Below are 16,097 nucleotides of genomic sequence, written 5' to 3'. Positions count from 1 at the left end.
CCGGAGCCGATGGAAGGGATAGCGAAGGAGCTAGTGCGATAGAATAGCTACTTATAGAGCGGACCCGATAATAGTAGGGAGGTTGAAAATATATCTACCTTGGCCAGCTAATTAAGCTGGGTAAGCGTTGTAGAGACTATAACATTTTGTCACAAATAAATCATGTGCGCTACTATATGTTGGTCCTGGGCATGACCTTTACACAAAGTAGGTATTAAACCAGGTACTAAACTAGATACCCAACTAGATTCTAAACTCGATGCTAAATTAGCTATTCAACTAGGTTCTGAAAATAACCCTCCATCCACCCCACCCCGAGGCTGACTTGCTCAATGCCCCCTTCATTGTCTATAACCCTATACTGCGGCATCGCCGCTAGGCCGCCTATAAGCCATTTAACCTAGCTATAGGCCGTTCCTTAAGCCTTATTCAAAGCGGACAGTATTTGCTTCCCCTTCGCTCAGCAAATGATTACACGTACGCGTGTCGAACCCCGGTGGTCGCATTTTAGATGTTTTGTGTAGATGATGCCATCGTGGTGGGTGGTCTGTGAATATTCGGGTAGTCTACCCTATTCTCAACCATATATTGTAACATTGGTTTCGACAACCAATACTATAAGAAGCCGGATCCGACCCCTGGCCGCCATGCGCCTGCGTGCCCATAGATTTCTAGTTCACAATACAAAATCTCATTGGACGCCTCGTGGGCCTAAGAAATACCAGGCTACCTAAAGATTGTCGGCTCGGAAACTTTGCTACTATAGTTAGCACTCTTTAAGATCCGAAATTCATTTGTTCGTGAAAGACTTGGAATTCGAAGGCTGAATTTGCCCAAGTTGGGTGCGCCCTATGCTGTGCCCGGGAGCATTACTATATCCATGGCTTGAACCGTCTTTTACCGGCTGGGGATTGTATGACTCGCTAATAGTTGCGCGGCAAATCAGCTAAGTAATACAAATAATGTGAATATGTGAGGATAGGAAGCTTATTGACTCAGGAATTTCCATATGGTCGCATTCGCTGTTCTCCGCAGCCTGCTGCAATAGTGGGTAAAATGGATGTTTTGATAGCCATTGATTCATGTGAACACTAAATATGCCACTCAAAGAGGTACACATTAGTTGTCCGATATGAATTTGCTGTTTTGCGGCACCTTCTCCTCGCCTGGCGCTTCAGTGTGCCTGCCAGATCAGCAGAGGATGATAGGCAAACCCGTATGGCGTTCTTATCTCAAACTACCTATACTGATCAAAGGGAAGTTTAAGGATTGCCCGAAGGCACAGAGGGAAACAGTGAAGGCTGCCTTAATCGTTCCTGGTTGCGTTTCGCCATTTCAATATTGCGCATCCGGTCGATGCGCATCTGATAGAAATTCCTGTTTCGCCGTTAGGAGCCACCACCATGAATTAGGATACAATCACGTACTTGTGCAAAGAGAAAATTCGAGGTGAATCATCCGGTCTTTTCTCCGTCTCAGAACCTTTCCTAATAGAAGCGATCTTTCAGGGGTAATCAGTCAACACGTTTGTACAACTCTTTTTTGCTTGGTTCCCTTCACTACGACAAGAAACGAACCTTTTCATCTCTGTCCTTTTCGTCGTTGGCGTTTGACTCGGATGGATCTTTATCTTTGCCCTTGTCTTTTTCCTCTTTGCTGTTCTTGCTGGACGCCTTCTCGCGCTCTTTCTTTCGTCGCTGTTTTTCTTCATATTCTTTTTTCACCTTTTCGATCTCCTTAGCCATTTCCTCTTGCTTCAGACGTTTTGCTTGGCCCTCTATGTCAACAACTGGAGAGCAGAAATGCTTGTCTTGTAAATGTGCGGGGCACACGTAGAAGAAGTCCTAGTGAGAAAATCAGCCACTTTGCGCACATGAAGATAGGGAACCAAGCAAGGAAATGGTTTAATAGACTTTACACCAGATCGGAGATCAGATTACACACCTTGTTATCTGGTGTGATCATCACGCTGCTTGATGGCTTATAGCAAATCAAACATGCTTTTGCAGAGGCATCCGCGACCCGACGCACATGGTAGACGTTTGTCAATGACATGAGCTCAAATAAAAATGGTCGCTCTAGGCTACTGGGTAAATTTCTTAGTCTCTGTTGCTGCTTGGAGGTTGTGCTGAACAAGTGTACAGGTGCTCGATGAAGTTGGCGTTGATGGAGAGAGGGCGTCATGTGACCTATACTTCCAAGAGCAAACAAGATCTATCCAAGTCTTAACAGAAAAAAAATTGGTTGGGATTCAAGATGATCTCGATGATAGAAATAAGTTATTCATTTACTAGGGCTGATATCGAATTTCAGCCAACACCCACACGCCCGTCTTAACAGAACGCCTAACCATGCATTTGTCCAGCGATATCAATCCCGATGGGACGAAACAATGGAACGAGAGATAGCAATACATGAAGTTTTGTGAAGAGAAATCATGAGATATAGTGAGCATTAAAGAGATTGCAGCAATAAAAAAACGACCATCATGATCATGAGACCTCCTCCCCGTCGATGCCAGCTGCCTCCTTTGCTAGTCTCAGATCCTTGCCTGCGATACCGATATCCCGCAAGTAAGGCCTGAAAGCCGCCAGTAGATCCTTGAGACCATCACGGAGTGCAGAAAGCACAATTTCAACATCGGGAATCCGACGGGCAACTGCTTGCGCTTGGGGATCGCTAGATGGGGGAAAGTTTATATCGGTCCAGTGGGCATCCAATCCACCCTGGTGGGCAAATGCATCCAGGGTGAGGACGGTTCGCGTCAGAAGTCGCACAACCGAAGGCACATCAGCCTGAACTTTTCCGTAAGGGTCTTCAGCCAAGCTGGCTATGAGAAGTCGAGTCAACGACTCCACAGCATCTACAATCAAGGAAAGAGAGGACTCTGGTGTGCCAAGGACAATGGAAGAGAGGCGTTGAGCGTAAGTTTGACAGAGAGGTTGGCCGATAGGCGAACGAAGAATCCGCGCCAGAATTGGGTTCATGTCCTTGGGTGTATGAGAGGCGTAGGGGCCGCCAGCCAAGAGCTTGAACTTCTGAGTAGAGCCGAGATATTTCTGTTTCTGCTCAGGGCTGAGCATTGCTGATGATGCCCGGTCAAAAGCGTCGCGGACTCGGGCTCGTGCTGTTGGAGTCCAGTCTTCTGACTGACCGAAGGATTTAGCCGCCGAGCTAAACGCATCGCCAAATTTGTCCTGGCGTGAAGCAGCCTTCGGCGCCGTGGTGAAGATGTTTTCATCTTTGATCGGTTCTGAGAGTCGCGGGAGAATTTGAAGAACAGGTTCAGATTTCTTAGTTTGTGGCAAAGAGTTGGTAACTGGCGCGGGGTTTTTGCTTTCCTCGATGCGAGTATTGATGGCCTTGATTACATCGGTAGTGCAAGCGAGTACTTGGGACCAAGCCGAACCACCCTCGCGTTCAATATCGTTGAAAATTGCCTTCCGGCGGTCCGGAACGCGCTGGCTAATGAGACTGAGTTCCCAGAGTGCGAAAGTCTTGACAATTTCCTTCCTCGCCTTAAGGCCGCTAAGAAGACTGCCGTTGGGATCCTTGGCTTCTGTAGTGAGTGGCTGGCCCCGCTTCGAAGGCTCCTTGCCGATGAACACAGAATAGAAGAGATTCGCCGTTTGCCAGGAAAGTACAAGCATAGCTCCTGGGATCAGAGTTTTGAAGAAGAAGTAGGGGAAAATCGATGGAATGAAGCTCTGAGGTTCAGCTGCAGATCTTGGGAAGCTCCAAAAGAGCTTGGCAAAATACAAAGACCAGCTCCACGCAAAGCTTCTGAAAAACATCGGGTATATGACGAGAGATGCTCCAGCAACTGTGATGCTTCTGAAAGCCCCGGCTGCCAATTCTGGCAGTAGAGCACCCCGAAGATACTTGGATGTTGGTAGTACTGGGTGGGTACGCTGATCATTTTTTTTGGTGCATTTCTCCGCGATTGGCACTGCAATGCGGTCGTAGTCGTTGTATAGGTGAAACACAGCTTGCACGCATGCTAGAAACGCATGGAAGGAATGAAGATAAATCGGCCTTTCGTTCAGGGTCGGTCGCTCGTGTGGCCTGCATCTCTTTAGTCCAGATCAGACTCATTTAAAACCATAATCAACGCACCTGCCCCGTTTCACAAGCTCGAGGTTGGAATCATTCGAAGAAGACCATACGTATACCACGGTGAACCACCATGCTGAGAAGATGTACCAGCCAAAGGTTTGCGCAATTTGCAACAGAGTAAAGGATTTCAAGGTGCCGAACGAGGAGCTAGCTGTTCTTGAGCCAATGTGCATTTGACTGACGCGAAGGACAAAAATTGTGAGCGAGGATATGAAGAGTAGCGTAGTTCGGACACCGCAGCTACCAAAAGGAAACCATGACCAGAAAACTGCATAGTGTTCTTTAATCAGTTCTTTGTACTTTCGGGACATGAAACTGGGCCTTTGAAACTCAACCCGATAAGGTTGCGATGTACTCACAGGACGATTTATCCCCAATCGTAATTGCGATAACATAAGAGACCAGCAGTGAAAGTGCAGACGCATGAACAAATCTTCGGTGTAAGGCCGAAGTCAGGATTCGCCTGTAGGGCCGAGTTTTTACGACGGCCATGGTGTAAGCTTAGGAGTGAGATGCGCTCGTGGAAGAGGATAAAATAGTTGAAGATTAGTGCATGATCAGAACAACCGTCATATGGAGAGCTCCGGGAGCTGGAGAAAAGAATTGGCGGACCAAGGATGGTGTTGACGAACGATCTCGGCTGACAGCTGGTTGTATCAAGCTGGTCGGATGGAATCAATCAACGGCGAGGCCCACCTGGGAATATTTTGAGGCATCAAAACACACCAGCCATTCTCAGTCATGTGACTTGTGGCTCAAGCGAGTGCTGTGCCACTGGGGCTAGTCCATCTATAGCCTAGTGGTTTTATGGTACGTCATGTAAGGGCGGTCCGCACACCAAGACCGCTTATCGAAGGCAGCAGGGACCTACAGATAACCCCATCTTGGTATCCAGTCTTCTTCTACCTTCACTTAAACAATTCTTTTGTTTGCTTTTTAAATACACATAGAATGTCTTTTGACAGACTAAACTCGTTGGAGGCTCAGCCTACCACCATGCGCAGGGATGAAGACCCACAGTACCGTGATGATCCGGACTTTGACCATCTAGCTGAGCAGCTCTCAGATCAGTTATTTACATTGACATCGAACATCTCTCGCCTGTCCAACCAAATTGCCCTTCTTGGAACCAAACGTGACACGGAGCGTGTGCGCGAACGGGTGCATGATCTGCTTGAGGAGACTCGTACGGGGTTTAGAGATGTCGGAGAAGGAATTAAGCAGGTCCAGACATGGGAGGACGTCAATGTATGATCTGTCTAATTTCACTCACTGCCGGGCAATTCTTACTAACGCCCTGATCTATAGCCCTCTCAGAAATGGACACAGCAGAAGCTATCGTCCGAATTCAAGGCCACTTTGGATGAATTTCAAACTGTTCAGCGTCGTGCACTTGAGAAACAGCGCGCTTCTGCAGTTGCCGCCCGCACAGCATTCGAAGAAGGCGAGCAACCGTCTGGTGAGAACAATGTCCAATTACAAGAACAGCTATTGGAGGAACAACACCGTATGGCCAACCAGAGCGAAGTGGACTTCCAAGAGTCCCTGATCATCGAGCGTGAGGCAGAAATCAGGAACATTGAACAAAGTGTGGGGGAGCTGAACGAGCTCTTCCGGGATGTTGCACACATCGTTTCGGAACAAGGAGGGCAATTGGATATCATCAGCGAGAATGTTCAAAACGTTACCCAGGACACAAGAGGCGCCACAGTCGAGTTACGCAGTGCCAGCAGGTATCAGAAGAATGCGCGCAACAGAGCCTGCTGTCTCTTTGTAATTCTTGCTGTCATCCTTGCTATCATTGTGCTTGCAATTGTCCTCGGATAGACATCTACCTTTCTTTTTCTTGTTCTCGTTCATTGTTTATTGACTATCACCACGGTCTTCGTCTTTAACGTTGTCATGTATGCGCACGATATCCCTTTTGTACGATTGCACTTCCGTTAGTCAAGGAACTCGCTCTTTTTCTTCTTTATACCGTATTCCTTCTGGTTTACGTACGCATTCCTTCCCAACCTTCAGTATATAAGTGGTAGAGAACATTATTTCATCGCTGTCTCTTAATCCTGTAGCCTGATATTGTACAAAATTATCTTTGTTATACATGCAAAATACACCCAATAGGAACCAAAAATCCTACCCGTGTTCCGCCGTTGTCATATGTGCAGTGCGAAGGCATATTTCGCTAGAAGACGATCATCAATGATGCTTTCATAGACCTATGAAGCGGTTGAACCTTAGTCTCCAGCCTTCATAAGTGTTCAATTTGGGTCGAACGTCAAGGAAGAAACTGAGCTTTCCAGGTGTGCCATTAGCATTGGCAGCCAGACCTGACGGGTTCTCGCTGCCCCCGGACGGCTTTCCCTGGTAAAAATCGATAACATATTCAATCCTTTCACCACCACAACGCTCAACAACCCAGTCATGTCGATCAAATGGGTGTTGGTAGCCAAGCCATCCATTAATACGCGCACGCGGACTCAGGTACTGTGGGTCGACTCCAAGTCCCCGGAAAGAATATAATTTCGGTCCTCCACATTTCTTGCTCCCGGGGTCGGCCGAGGGGCCTTTTTTCTCCCATTCGAGAATTTGATCCCATGCGCGCTCATTGACGGCGTTATGAATGGGGATTATGGAAGCTACGGAAGTCGCGAGCTCTGAGGCGGAGGCAGCAGACCCAGGAGCGTTACCCTTGCGCATCAAGGCCTCAAAGAATTGTTTCTCCGATGGATAGATCCAGTTTCCAGTGGCTTCATCGCGGCCAGTCTCGGATTCAGCATTGGACGGGCTTCCGTGCGAGGCGGCATATGGGGACGGAGAACCTTTGTTTGCCTCGGGGCAGGCACTCGCTGAGCTGAAATCCCCGGCTCGAGGGATTGTGCTCACTTCACGGTCTGTTGATAGGGGTCGTTGTGCTTTAGCACGTGGTTGTTCTTGTTCCGCAGGGACATCGGAGGTAGGACGAGGTGAGTTGCTATTCTGTTGCAGCCAAATTTCACGGGTTTTGTGGTCCACGGGACAAGTTGCTGCCGGTGGATCCACGGAGGGCATGGATGGTGTACTAGCTGCAGCTCCCATTGTTGAATGATTGGAGGTCACTGACTGGAGGATGTCGCATCGACGCGGAACTAGAACTACGCTGTAGAAATTATTTTGCCATCTCACCGCCCAGACAAATCAACAATCCCCTAAGTAGGAAATTCCCCCTCGGGTCTCCTATGCCTCTTTAGAAACTTGTTGTTCTTTCTCATATTTATCTGGAGCAAAATGGCGTCTACATCAAACCAGTCAGTTTACCGGGCCACTACTACCGCTCCGGTGAACATTGCTGTCATCAAGTATGCCGCTCCGCGATTACCCCTCATAGTTCTGTTTTAACAGTAATATTCTAGATACTGGGGCAAGCGTGATACTACTCTCAACCTCCCCACAAACTCCTCCCTTTCGGTCACACTCTCTCAGCGCTCTCTCCGTACCTTGACCACTGCCTCCTGCTCTGCCGAATACCCACCTGCGGATACCCTGAACCTGAACGGTAGTCCCCAGGACATCCAGTCTTCCAAGCGGACACTCGCTTGCATTTCCAACCTTCGTACCCTCCGCAAGGCCCTTGAGGATGCCAACTCCTCTCTCCCCAAGCTCTCTTCTCACCCTCTCCGGATCGTCTCTGAGAACAACTTCCCCACTGCGGCCGGTCTGGCCAGCTCTGCGGCTGGCTTCGCGGCGTTGGTCCGCGCCGTCGCTGATCTTTACGAACTACCCCAATCCCCCAAGGAGTTGAGTCGCATTGCGCGCCAAGGTTCCGGATCTGCCTGCCGCTCTTTGATGGGCGGATATGTCGCGTGGCGCACGGGTGAGCTTGCTGATGGAAGCGATAGTCTGGCTGAGGAAGTTGCTCCTGCTTCACACTGGCCTGAGATGCGCGCTCTTGTTCTGGTCGTCAGTGCCGAGAAGAAGGATGTACCCAGCACTGAGGGAATGCAGACTACTGTGGCCACCTCCGCTCTCTTTGCTGAGCGTGCCCAAAACGTAGTTCCCGGCCGTATGGCTGCCATTGAGACCGCCATTCAAACCCGCAACTTCCACGACTTCGCCGAGATAACCATGCGTGACTCGAATACCTTCCACGCCACTTGTCTCGACTCGTGGCCCCCTATCTTTTACATGAATGACGTCTCTCGTGCTGCTGTCCGCCTTGTGCACGACATCAACCGTGTTGTTGGCCGTACGGTATGTGCTTACACTTTTGATGCTGGCCCAAATGCTGTCATCTACTATGAAGATAAGGACTCCGAGGTTGTGGCCGGTACCATCAAGGCTATTTTGGGCCCTAACACTGAGGGCTGGGATGGTGCATTCTATGAGAGACTAGCCAACGTCACCGCTGGCATTTCCTTGGATCTGGTTGACTCTCGCGCTGTCGAAGTTCTGAAGGATGGTGTGAGCCGTGTCATCTTGACTGGCGTCGGAGAGGGCCCTGTCAAGGTTGAGGACCACCTTGTAAGTGAGACTGGTGAGATCCTCAAGACTCTTTAGAACGTATGATTAAGCTATACCGTGCAATCGGTACTCCCATTCTGACCAACCTTGGAAGGTCTGTCAGCCTGAAAGATACCCCACCGTTCTTGTGCGGATATGTCAACTCGGCCATGCAAGCGTGACGCAGATATTCCTTCGTTGTATTTTCTTTTGTTCTCTGTTGGAATATAGTTACGCCATAGCAGCAAGATTTCGGTTTATACTAAAGCAAAACTTCTGGTTTCATCATTCACAACAATGTATCTTGCACATGATACAATGCGGCACAACATAATACAAGTTCGCTTTTAACTTCAAAATATCCAACATCTGTCTTACTATCCTTTGAACCAAGCGAATTGCTCTGTCCTCTCAACAAGACCGGCAATCATCACAGCGCCTAAAGCCGTATCCAAGCGTCCTACAGGTCTCAATGAACCTAGTTTGTTCGTTGTTGGCATAAACACAGCATCCCGCAAAGCCACAGCCAGCAGCATTGAAGCTTCCACCTGTCTGAACACAGGCAGTCTGAGAATGATCGGTGATACCATCACAAGCACATTTGATGGACCTAGCTGCCACTTGGGCTGTCGCCAGCGTGCCCAGACCCATGAGTAAAGTGAGATGTGTTGAGATAGAGAGGTACATAGTCTGGATTGCGACAATCAGAGGATAACTTCCGCTGACATATAATCTGGCAGGCTCACCTACCGTTCTTGAAAAGGAGTGACCTTACTTAGGGCTTTTTTGGCATCTTTTCTTGGCTGCAGTCATGGTATTTGGACGTGGAATATGGCCATGTTTTATATCCCCATCCTGGACACCTTTTACACAACGCTCAGTTGACTTGACAATTAGCACAGCATGTATGTGTCAGTTTGGTGTCATCCAGTGAGATCATTGTGTCTATTGTGCTACTTTATCTCGCTAAATGTAGTCTATGTCTTGATTTCTTCGGGACACTCCACGCATTTTGGAGTCGTGTCACATTACACTTCTCGCCTTGTGAATTGCCATACTTTCTTCGTGCAGCATGGGCCTGCAGTTAACTCTTTTAAGTGTTTGTTCTGAGGACCTAGATCCACAAAGTTTATGAGCTCACAATAAGAATTGGCTTCATGCAAAGATATTTGCTTCACTCGCTAACATATTGGAGTGCATAGAATGAGTACCTAGATACTCAGCCCTTTCGATCAAAGCAAAATAAAGTTAGATGAGTTACCACATAGCCCTAAGTGAGAAGAAGTCCACAGTTAGTGGTGAGACTCGTCCTTTCCTACAACCATGCAAAGGCAACTTTCGGCCCCAGTTTCTTGTCGAGAATAGGCTCCTGCGTAGAGAATTCTATTCCCGTTATGGGGGCCCTTGAGTAACTCGTAGAAGCTACTAGGGAGTCTCACAAGTGTAACCTATGGATCAAAGTAGAAATACAACATGGGGAACATGGGGTAAGGACTTTGCCGCGAAGATGCTCTGTGCCAAAAGCCAGCTACCCCTTTTTCTTCTTACTCAACAGGGCTATTTAGAAAAGCCTTGTGCCGTTGGAAACATATCTTGACACAGCTATTCACTGGATGAGGCTGTGGTATGTGGGAAACGCCGAACTAGCGGAGGCCTGGCCTACGTCAGATGTAGTTGCTTGGTTGGGGGTTGATCAAGATGGCAAATCTTTGCGTTTGCAAAAAAAAACAAGTGGGCACAACAATACTATATGTATAATGAACTAATTGTAAAAACATAGTTCATTTAGAAATTTTAGCTATTATAGCTACAAAAGTGGTTTGAGTAAATGTTCAAGTCATTTTAGAGGGAATCAGCCGACTTAAAAATCCTAGGTCAATTTCTCAAGCAACACTTTATGGTTGAACTATTAAACTGAAGCAACTTTTCTCCTCTTTTTTTTTCATTTCGCAAGCTAGATGCTAATTGGCGCAGGCAGTATATTCATAGACTGCTTCAAGCCAACAGAGAAGACTTCTTCATCTCCTTCACAATAGGAATCTCCTTTACTCGAGCGGCACCACCTCCCTCGACGATAGCTATACTTTCTCTCAAGACGCTGGCACCTCCACCTCCGTAAGTAGGAGGGACGATAGGCTCGATGTCGTTCTCTTCATCTTCCTGCTCCTCGTTCTTTGCATTGGAGGGAGGAACTTCAAACACCTCGTCCCGGCAATCCACACACATAGTCAGGACTTCCTGTAACGCCTTCTCGATAGCGGCTGCACGCTCACGCATGCCACGACGCAGCAGAGCATCGACAAGAATCTCAGTCTCCGCTACGCTGGAGTTAACCCGTTCAATGAGTCGTCGAATACTATTAACGAGGTATTCTTCTTCGTAAACGGTGCCCTTCTTACCACGAGCACGCTTACGCTCCTCCCGCCGGCGAGTCTTCGAAGTATGACGTGACATTCCAGTTTTACCTGTTTTCCCGGTGTTACCAGTGTAACGGGTGAACATGGAGCGACCAGCGAGCGTGGATGCATCTGTCGGGGCCAGCGAGACATTATCTGGGATATCGACGCCCGCGTCTCCACCGGTTGGATCACCACCGTAGAAAGCAAGTGGGTCGGCGGCGCGAAGCTGACGAAGTTCGTTGAGGCGTGGGACTTGGGCATTGATCTGAGATCTGCAGTCAGCGAGCAGGTCTGTCATGTTACCCATTGCTTCGGCGAGGCCGGAGTCAACGATTTCGGCAACCTGGCTCTGTTTCCCATGGAGTGTAAGGAGACGCGCTGCGTCGGTGAACTTCGATCCCCGGCAGAGCAGTCGTGCAGCTGTGACGATGTCATGCAAATGGTCAGCGTAGATGGTTGCTGCCGAGACGTAGTCTTTATTTTCGTCGACCAGGGTTGTGACAAGACCTTCGATGTGGGCTGCCAGATCTTCCTCGGATAGAGATGCCATCATGGCACAGTACAATGATTCACGCCATTTGTGTGCCAGATTGAAGCACTTGTAAGCACTCTCGTAAAGTCCAAGAGATTCATACGCTGGTATCAAAAGTTAGCAAGCTCTCGTTTTGTATAGCTGCATTACAACTAATCCACTTACCAATTGCTGCGTCTTTGAATTTCGATTGATCGTGTAGATAATCAGCGTAGAGCTCGGTGATTTCCCGTAGTTGCTCTGTTTGGTACTTGTATAGCCCAAGAGCTTCCTTATACAAGACATGCTTGACGACATATGCGCTTATCTCATCGTGAACATTGAGAGTATACAAATGCCCCAGAGCCTTTTCGAAGCGAGAAAGATGATTGTCGATCTCAAATTTACGACGAGTCGCTGGAAGTTGTTGTAGCTTACGAAGGAATGGTAGGTACTCGCGAGGATCCTGTGAATTTTTTAGTAACAAGTCATGACACAACCACAGTCTCCATCCGGTAATCTTACCATCTGAGCTTGTTGAGCAACCAACAATGTAAGCTCAAGGTCATATACACCCAACGCGTGAGAATAAAGCCGGTGAGCATCTGTCAGGAAACACATGTGCGCAATAGCGTCTTCGGCCTGTTCGGGGTGTTGTGCTATAACATGTTTAGTTGTTATTCGATTATCGAAAAAGACGAAAGGGCGGAGCACTCACCTCTTAGTCCCGCAGCAAGTCCCAATCCTGCTTCCATGTCAGGCGGCGACTTGCAAACATGGGCTGTGATCAGATTTTGCAAATTGGTATCGACACGGGTTTGAAGAGCCGCCAGGAATGCATCACAGATCTTGTTGATTTTGCTCTCCTTTTTGCCAATTTTGGGGACCGAGGGAACAGCTGGACCATCCGGCTGGGCAACAGCTGCCGATACATTCTTAGAAATTTTCAGTGTGTCTTTATACAATGTCTGTGACACATCGTCTTCCCTATATGAGCGTTGGTATATTGCTTCTTTCGAGACTGAATTTTGACTTACGAAAGGCGCGATATGAAGTCATCAATATAATCAATCTTCTTGACTTGATCAATGAACAGAACGATGTTTTCCATAAATTGCTCAGGAGCATAGTCATGGAGAATATTGAGATCAACCATCTGACTTCGACATGCAAGGAATGCAGACCGGTATTTCTTCTGGTCGATGAAGGTACGGATTCCAGCCAATACTAGAGCGCGAGGGAAAATTGTCTCAATGTTTCCTCGGGGAGCTTGGAGCACGACCGCGAAGATCGAGGGTATCACTGAAACCAACCGAGAGCCACGTTCAATACTTCTGCAACGCTCATCGGTTTCTGGTGTATCCTCGGGAACTTCCATTTCTGCGATCGCCATGTTAGCTCGTGAAGACACAAACGCCCAATTAGTCAACCTTACCATCCACATGGTTCAGATGAACAAACTTCAGAAGATGTGCTGATGTGGTGAACAAAAGATGAGATGGAGTCACTAGGAAAGACGTGCAATTCCTCGCAAGGACTCGCTTGTTAGCATGCAAGGCTCCAGTTCTCGTCAATGTAATCAAAATGCGCTACCAAAGTCAGTAGGAAGTTCCAAATACAAAGCGAATACAATCTTACCTCATTCTCGGAAATAGAGACAACACGGGCCCAATGGCTGTCAACATTGGGGCTCTCACCCCATGGAGCAATATCAAGATTTCCGGATGACGACTCTTCAATGCTCGAATAGCTGACAGGTCGAGCTGGTTGGCGGGCATGTGAGAACCACAGAGTTTGGTGTCCAATGCCGGCGAAGATCGATGCCAGTTGCTCTTCGTCTGCAGCCTGATATACAGATTCAGTGGTTCGAGTGTCCAAGATCGTTCTCTCAATGTGGCTCGAGTTTGGTCCAGTGTCCTTGAGCACAAATACCTCGTTCTCATTCAGGAACGCAATCTGCCGGGGTCGACTGGCTACGGTATCTGATAATGGACAGCTTGACTCAAGGATAGGAATAGGAACAGGTCGGCTCTTCAGAGACCATAGGTAAATGGAGAGCTTGTTGCTCATCAGCACAGCAATGCGGGCTCCGGATTTGCTAAATGCCACGTCAATGGCGTTGGAGTCTAAAGCCAGCTCGTTGTGCGCCATGGGAGGCGGCACACCAGCCATTCGCAACGGGGTCAGTTTGAGAGTTTCTAATGCTTGTGTCAGTAGTGTTCATAATCAGTTTCTATTCGAAAACATACTGCCGTCGATGACTGCAATGGCGCCAACATCATCTGGAATAGACGTAGAACCATGGTTGATATCGAATACATAATCCGCGTCCAGTATCGAACCTGTACTAATCAGCTTTTGTTCTTACGTCGCTCTTCATGTAAGGATATTGTACCAGAGGAGCCAGCAACAAACCGTAATGCCTTCTCTTGGTGCCATTCGAAAAAGCACGGAAACGAAGACTTTGTGTCAACCGTGACACGAAGCTCTTGCTTCAAATACCAATGGTAGTTGCCCGTTGTCCAGAGCTGTACACGGTCCTGAAACTTGACAGCAAGTACAGTGGAATCCACGTTCCAGACAAGATGAATGCGGGAAGCCCATGATTTCATTTCCTCTTCAGAAAGACGGAGAGAGAACTCGCCGTGGCGGAGTCCGTTTCTTTCAAAAAACACCACCTTGATGTGTTCGCTAAGCCGCTGAATTCCAGCAATCAAGCTTCCAGACGGCCGCCAGCTTAAAGCGCCCTCCAATCCGTCAACGGGTTCGCTCACACTGTCCAAGGTGCCTTCTCTCGAGTACACCCTGATCACACGGCGAGTATCTGCTTCGACGCTGTTGACAGCAACATAAGCCCCATCTCCTCGCCAGCTAATCGTCGTGCTAGCATCATCGTGGCTGCTCAAGATTCCTTGATCGATCTTTTCCGGTACTGTCGGGTCTCGAAGAGCCTTGGCTCTCTTTCCTTGAAACTGTGTTTCTTTCTTACCCCACCCGACCGACACATGTTGTGATGATTGCAGGTCACTGTGGGCGAAAGTAATGTCGGCCACATTCTCAAAGTCTCTGGTCATATACAAGAACGTCTGAGCTCTGGTGGTAAGAGCCAGCATTTCCTCATCTGGGGACCATGCCGCAGCTGTGATTCCCACATCGACTGAACCAACAATTTCGATCTTATCTTCGCCGGGAAGGGGCTCTTCGCGAACAACAACAATATCACCTCCTGCTAACACCAGACAGGTCGTCAGGTTGTCCGCAAAATAATGCAGGGAGAGCACACGATCACATGCCAGGTCCGGTAGAGGGCACGGAGCATCCCAGGAGGCAATACATTCGAATGCTTCGGGAGACAGGGGATCGGTTGAAACGATCTCAGGGCGTTTCCGTCTGACCTCGATGATTGCATTGTTCTCGGCCGGACCAAAGGTGCACACCACTGAGTCCGAAACAGTATCCCACGCTGTGGCAGTGAGAGACAGCTCACTCTCGATTTGGGTCTCAGCGAGACGGACGTTTCTCAAATTGCGCATCTTCCAGGAACGGGGAACTTTTTTAATGCTGTTTTTTTTTTACCCCGCCATGAAGCGATCAAGGCAGCAAATGTATGGAATTCAAGCGATGAAAAAGGAAAATCAAATTCCAGAGACCAGCCTTTCTTCCTTGTTGGCAGTAACTGTCTGGTTGCTTGGGAATGGTTGCGTTCGTGAGGACTGATATATGAATCGCACCGACCCAGAGATTTTTTTTGGTTTTCCATAGCGGCTCAGCCAATGACTTCATTCATATTTCAACGTCCTCTAAGCTACGAATTTCCACATCTACACAAGTACAATGGGGTCTGTGACAGGCGGAACCAGTTTTCGATAATAATCTCTAGCTTTATAAACGTCATCCGCATCTGCTTCAAACCGAATCCAAGTTTTCGACCACCTAGTCGCCCAGACTGCTATCGCAAGAAAAATACTGTGTGAAGGACAATTTATTTGGTCTTGTAGGTTTGCCAGACTGTTAAGAAGAGGTGTTAGAGTATCCTGAAGGTGTAAACCCGTAAATCGGAGGTATAACTCACCAGCGATGGCGAAGGGAGCACCGAATCCGGTAACTAGATGATGCCCGGGGTTAGTCATGGCACTGCGCATGTGTCCGTTGGGGTTCACCAACTCATGAATCCCCAGTAGCGCCAGAAGAAGTACTTGGTGAGAGGGTTGAAGGGGATGTTGGAGCGAGGACCCTCAGGGTAGTGGTAGGGGCTGGCAAGCTGGGTGCGAGAGGTGGAGAAGCCACGACGGGCAGCGAAGGAAGTGGCCATTCTGGCGCGGATAGCGGAGGAATACATCTGAAATTGAAAATTTTAGCAAGAGCAAGGATTCAGTTTCTAGTGGGAGGCAATGACCTTGAGTAACAAAGTGGAGAGCGTGGACAATCGGAAGGACGCGGACGAGGCCAAATTGAACATCGAGAGGTGTGGAATGGGATGATCAAAAATCACGTGACTAGGGAGTGCTTCGATTGGGCTTAGCGTCTTTTGCTCGGGATCTCCCCCACCGCTTGCCCCATGTGGATAGAACTTTTAAATTTCTCGACTTTAA

The 16,097-nt window shown here is 48.4% G+C and overlaps 7 protein-coding genes across 7 annotated transcripts; 2 read left to right on the top strand and 5 right to left on the bottom strand.

The window, feature by feature from the left end:
• Positions 1 to 1,262: 1,262 nt before the first annotated feature.
• Pdw03_8698 (UPF0589 protein) lies at positions 1,263 to 2,055 on the bottom strand (the record flags this gene model as incomplete). The annotated part of the gene is made up of 4 exons (XM_014682420.1): positions 1,263 to 1,377; positions 1,428 to 1,501; positions 1,578 to 1,844; positions 1,945 to 2,055. The coding sequence occupies 4 exons, from the start codon at positions 2,053 to 2,055 to the stop codon at positions 1,263 to 1,265; spliced, it is 567 nt and encodes a 188-aa protein (XP_014537906.1).
• A 437-nt stretch (positions 2,056 to 2,492) lies between these two features.
• Positions 2,493 to 4,608, bottom strand: Pdw03_8697 (Nucleoporin protein Ndc1-Nup; the record flags this gene model as incomplete). The annotated part of the gene is made up of 3 exons (XM_014682419.2): positions 2,493 to 4,065; positions 4,117 to 4,384; positions 4,476 to 4,608. The coding sequence occupies 3 exons, from the start codon at positions 4,606 to 4,608 to the stop codon at positions 2,493 to 2,495; spliced, it is 1,974 nt and encodes a 657-aa protein (XP_014537905.2).
• A 504-nt stretch (positions 4,609 to 5,112) lies between these two features.
• Pdw03_8696 (t-SNARE) lies at positions 5,113 to 5,943 on the top strand (the record flags this gene model as incomplete). Its single annotated transcript, XM_014682418.1, has 2 exons — positions 5,113 to 5,364; positions 5,425 to 5,943. The coding sequence occupies 2 exons, from the start codon at positions 5,113 to 5,115 to the stop codon at positions 5,941 to 5,943; spliced, it is 771 nt and encodes a 256-aa protein (XP_014537904.1).
• Positions 5,944 to 6,327: 384 nt separating this feature from the next.
• Positions 6,328 to 7,194, bottom strand: Pdw03_8695 (Cytochrome c1 heme lyase; the record flags this gene model as incomplete). Its single annotated transcript, XM_014682417.1, has 1 exon — positions 6,328 to 7,194. One exon carries the CDS (start codon positions 7,192 to 7,194, stop codon positions 6,328 to 6,330), a length of 867 nt encoding a protein of 288 aa, XP_014537903.1.
• A 189-nt stretch (positions 7,195 to 7,383) lies between these two features.
• On the top strand, positions 7,384 to 8,652 carry Pdw03_8694 (Diphosphomevalonate decarboxylase; the record flags this gene model as incomplete). The annotated part of the gene is made up of 2 exons (XM_014682416.1): positions 7,384 to 7,454; positions 7,509 to 8,652. 2 exons carry the CDS (start codon positions 7,384 to 7,386, stop codon positions 8,650 to 8,652), a joined length of 1,215 nt encoding a protein of 404 aa, XP_014537902.1.
• Positions 8,653 to 10,590: 1,938 nt separating this feature from the next.
• Pdw03_8693 (Killer toxin sensitivity protein (IKI3), putative) lies at positions 10,591 to 15,038 on the bottom strand (the record flags this gene model as incomplete). Its single annotated transcript, XM_014682414.1, has 9 exons — positions 10,591 to 11,630; positions 11,692 to 11,971; positions 12,031 to 12,164; positions 12,224 to 12,492; positions 12,543 to 12,885; positions 12,941 to 13,094; positions 13,144 to 13,703; positions 13,755 to 13,847; positions 13,901 to 15,038. 9 exons carry the CDS (start codon positions 15,036 to 15,038, stop codon positions 10,591 to 10,593), a joined length of 4,011 nt encoding a protein of 1,336 aa, XP_014537900.1.
• A 449-nt stretch (positions 15,039 to 15,487) lies between these two features.
• On the bottom strand, positions 15,488 to 15,964 carry Pdw03_8692 (Cytochrome c subunit, putative; the record flags this gene model as incomplete). Its single annotated transcript, XM_014682413.2, has 4 exons — positions 15,488 to 15,513; positions 15,578 to 15,610; positions 15,670 to 15,844; positions 15,902 to 15,964. 4 exons carry the CDS (start codon positions 15,962 to 15,964, stop codon positions 15,488 to 15,490), a joined length of 297 nt encoding a protein of 98 aa, XP_014537899.2.
• Between the last annotated feature and the right edge of the window lie 133 nt (positions 15,965 to 16,097).

The sequence above is a fragment of the Penicillium digitatum genome, chromosome 3 (genome assembly GCF_016767815.1).
Source record: "Penicillium digitatum chromosome 3, complete sequence".
Classification (NCBI taxonomy): domain Eukaryota; kingdom Fungi; phylum Ascomycota; class Eurotiomycetes; order Eurotiales; family Aspergillaceae; genus Penicillium; species Penicillium digitatum.
This window is presented reverse-complemented; position numbering and strand designations above follow the sequence as displayed.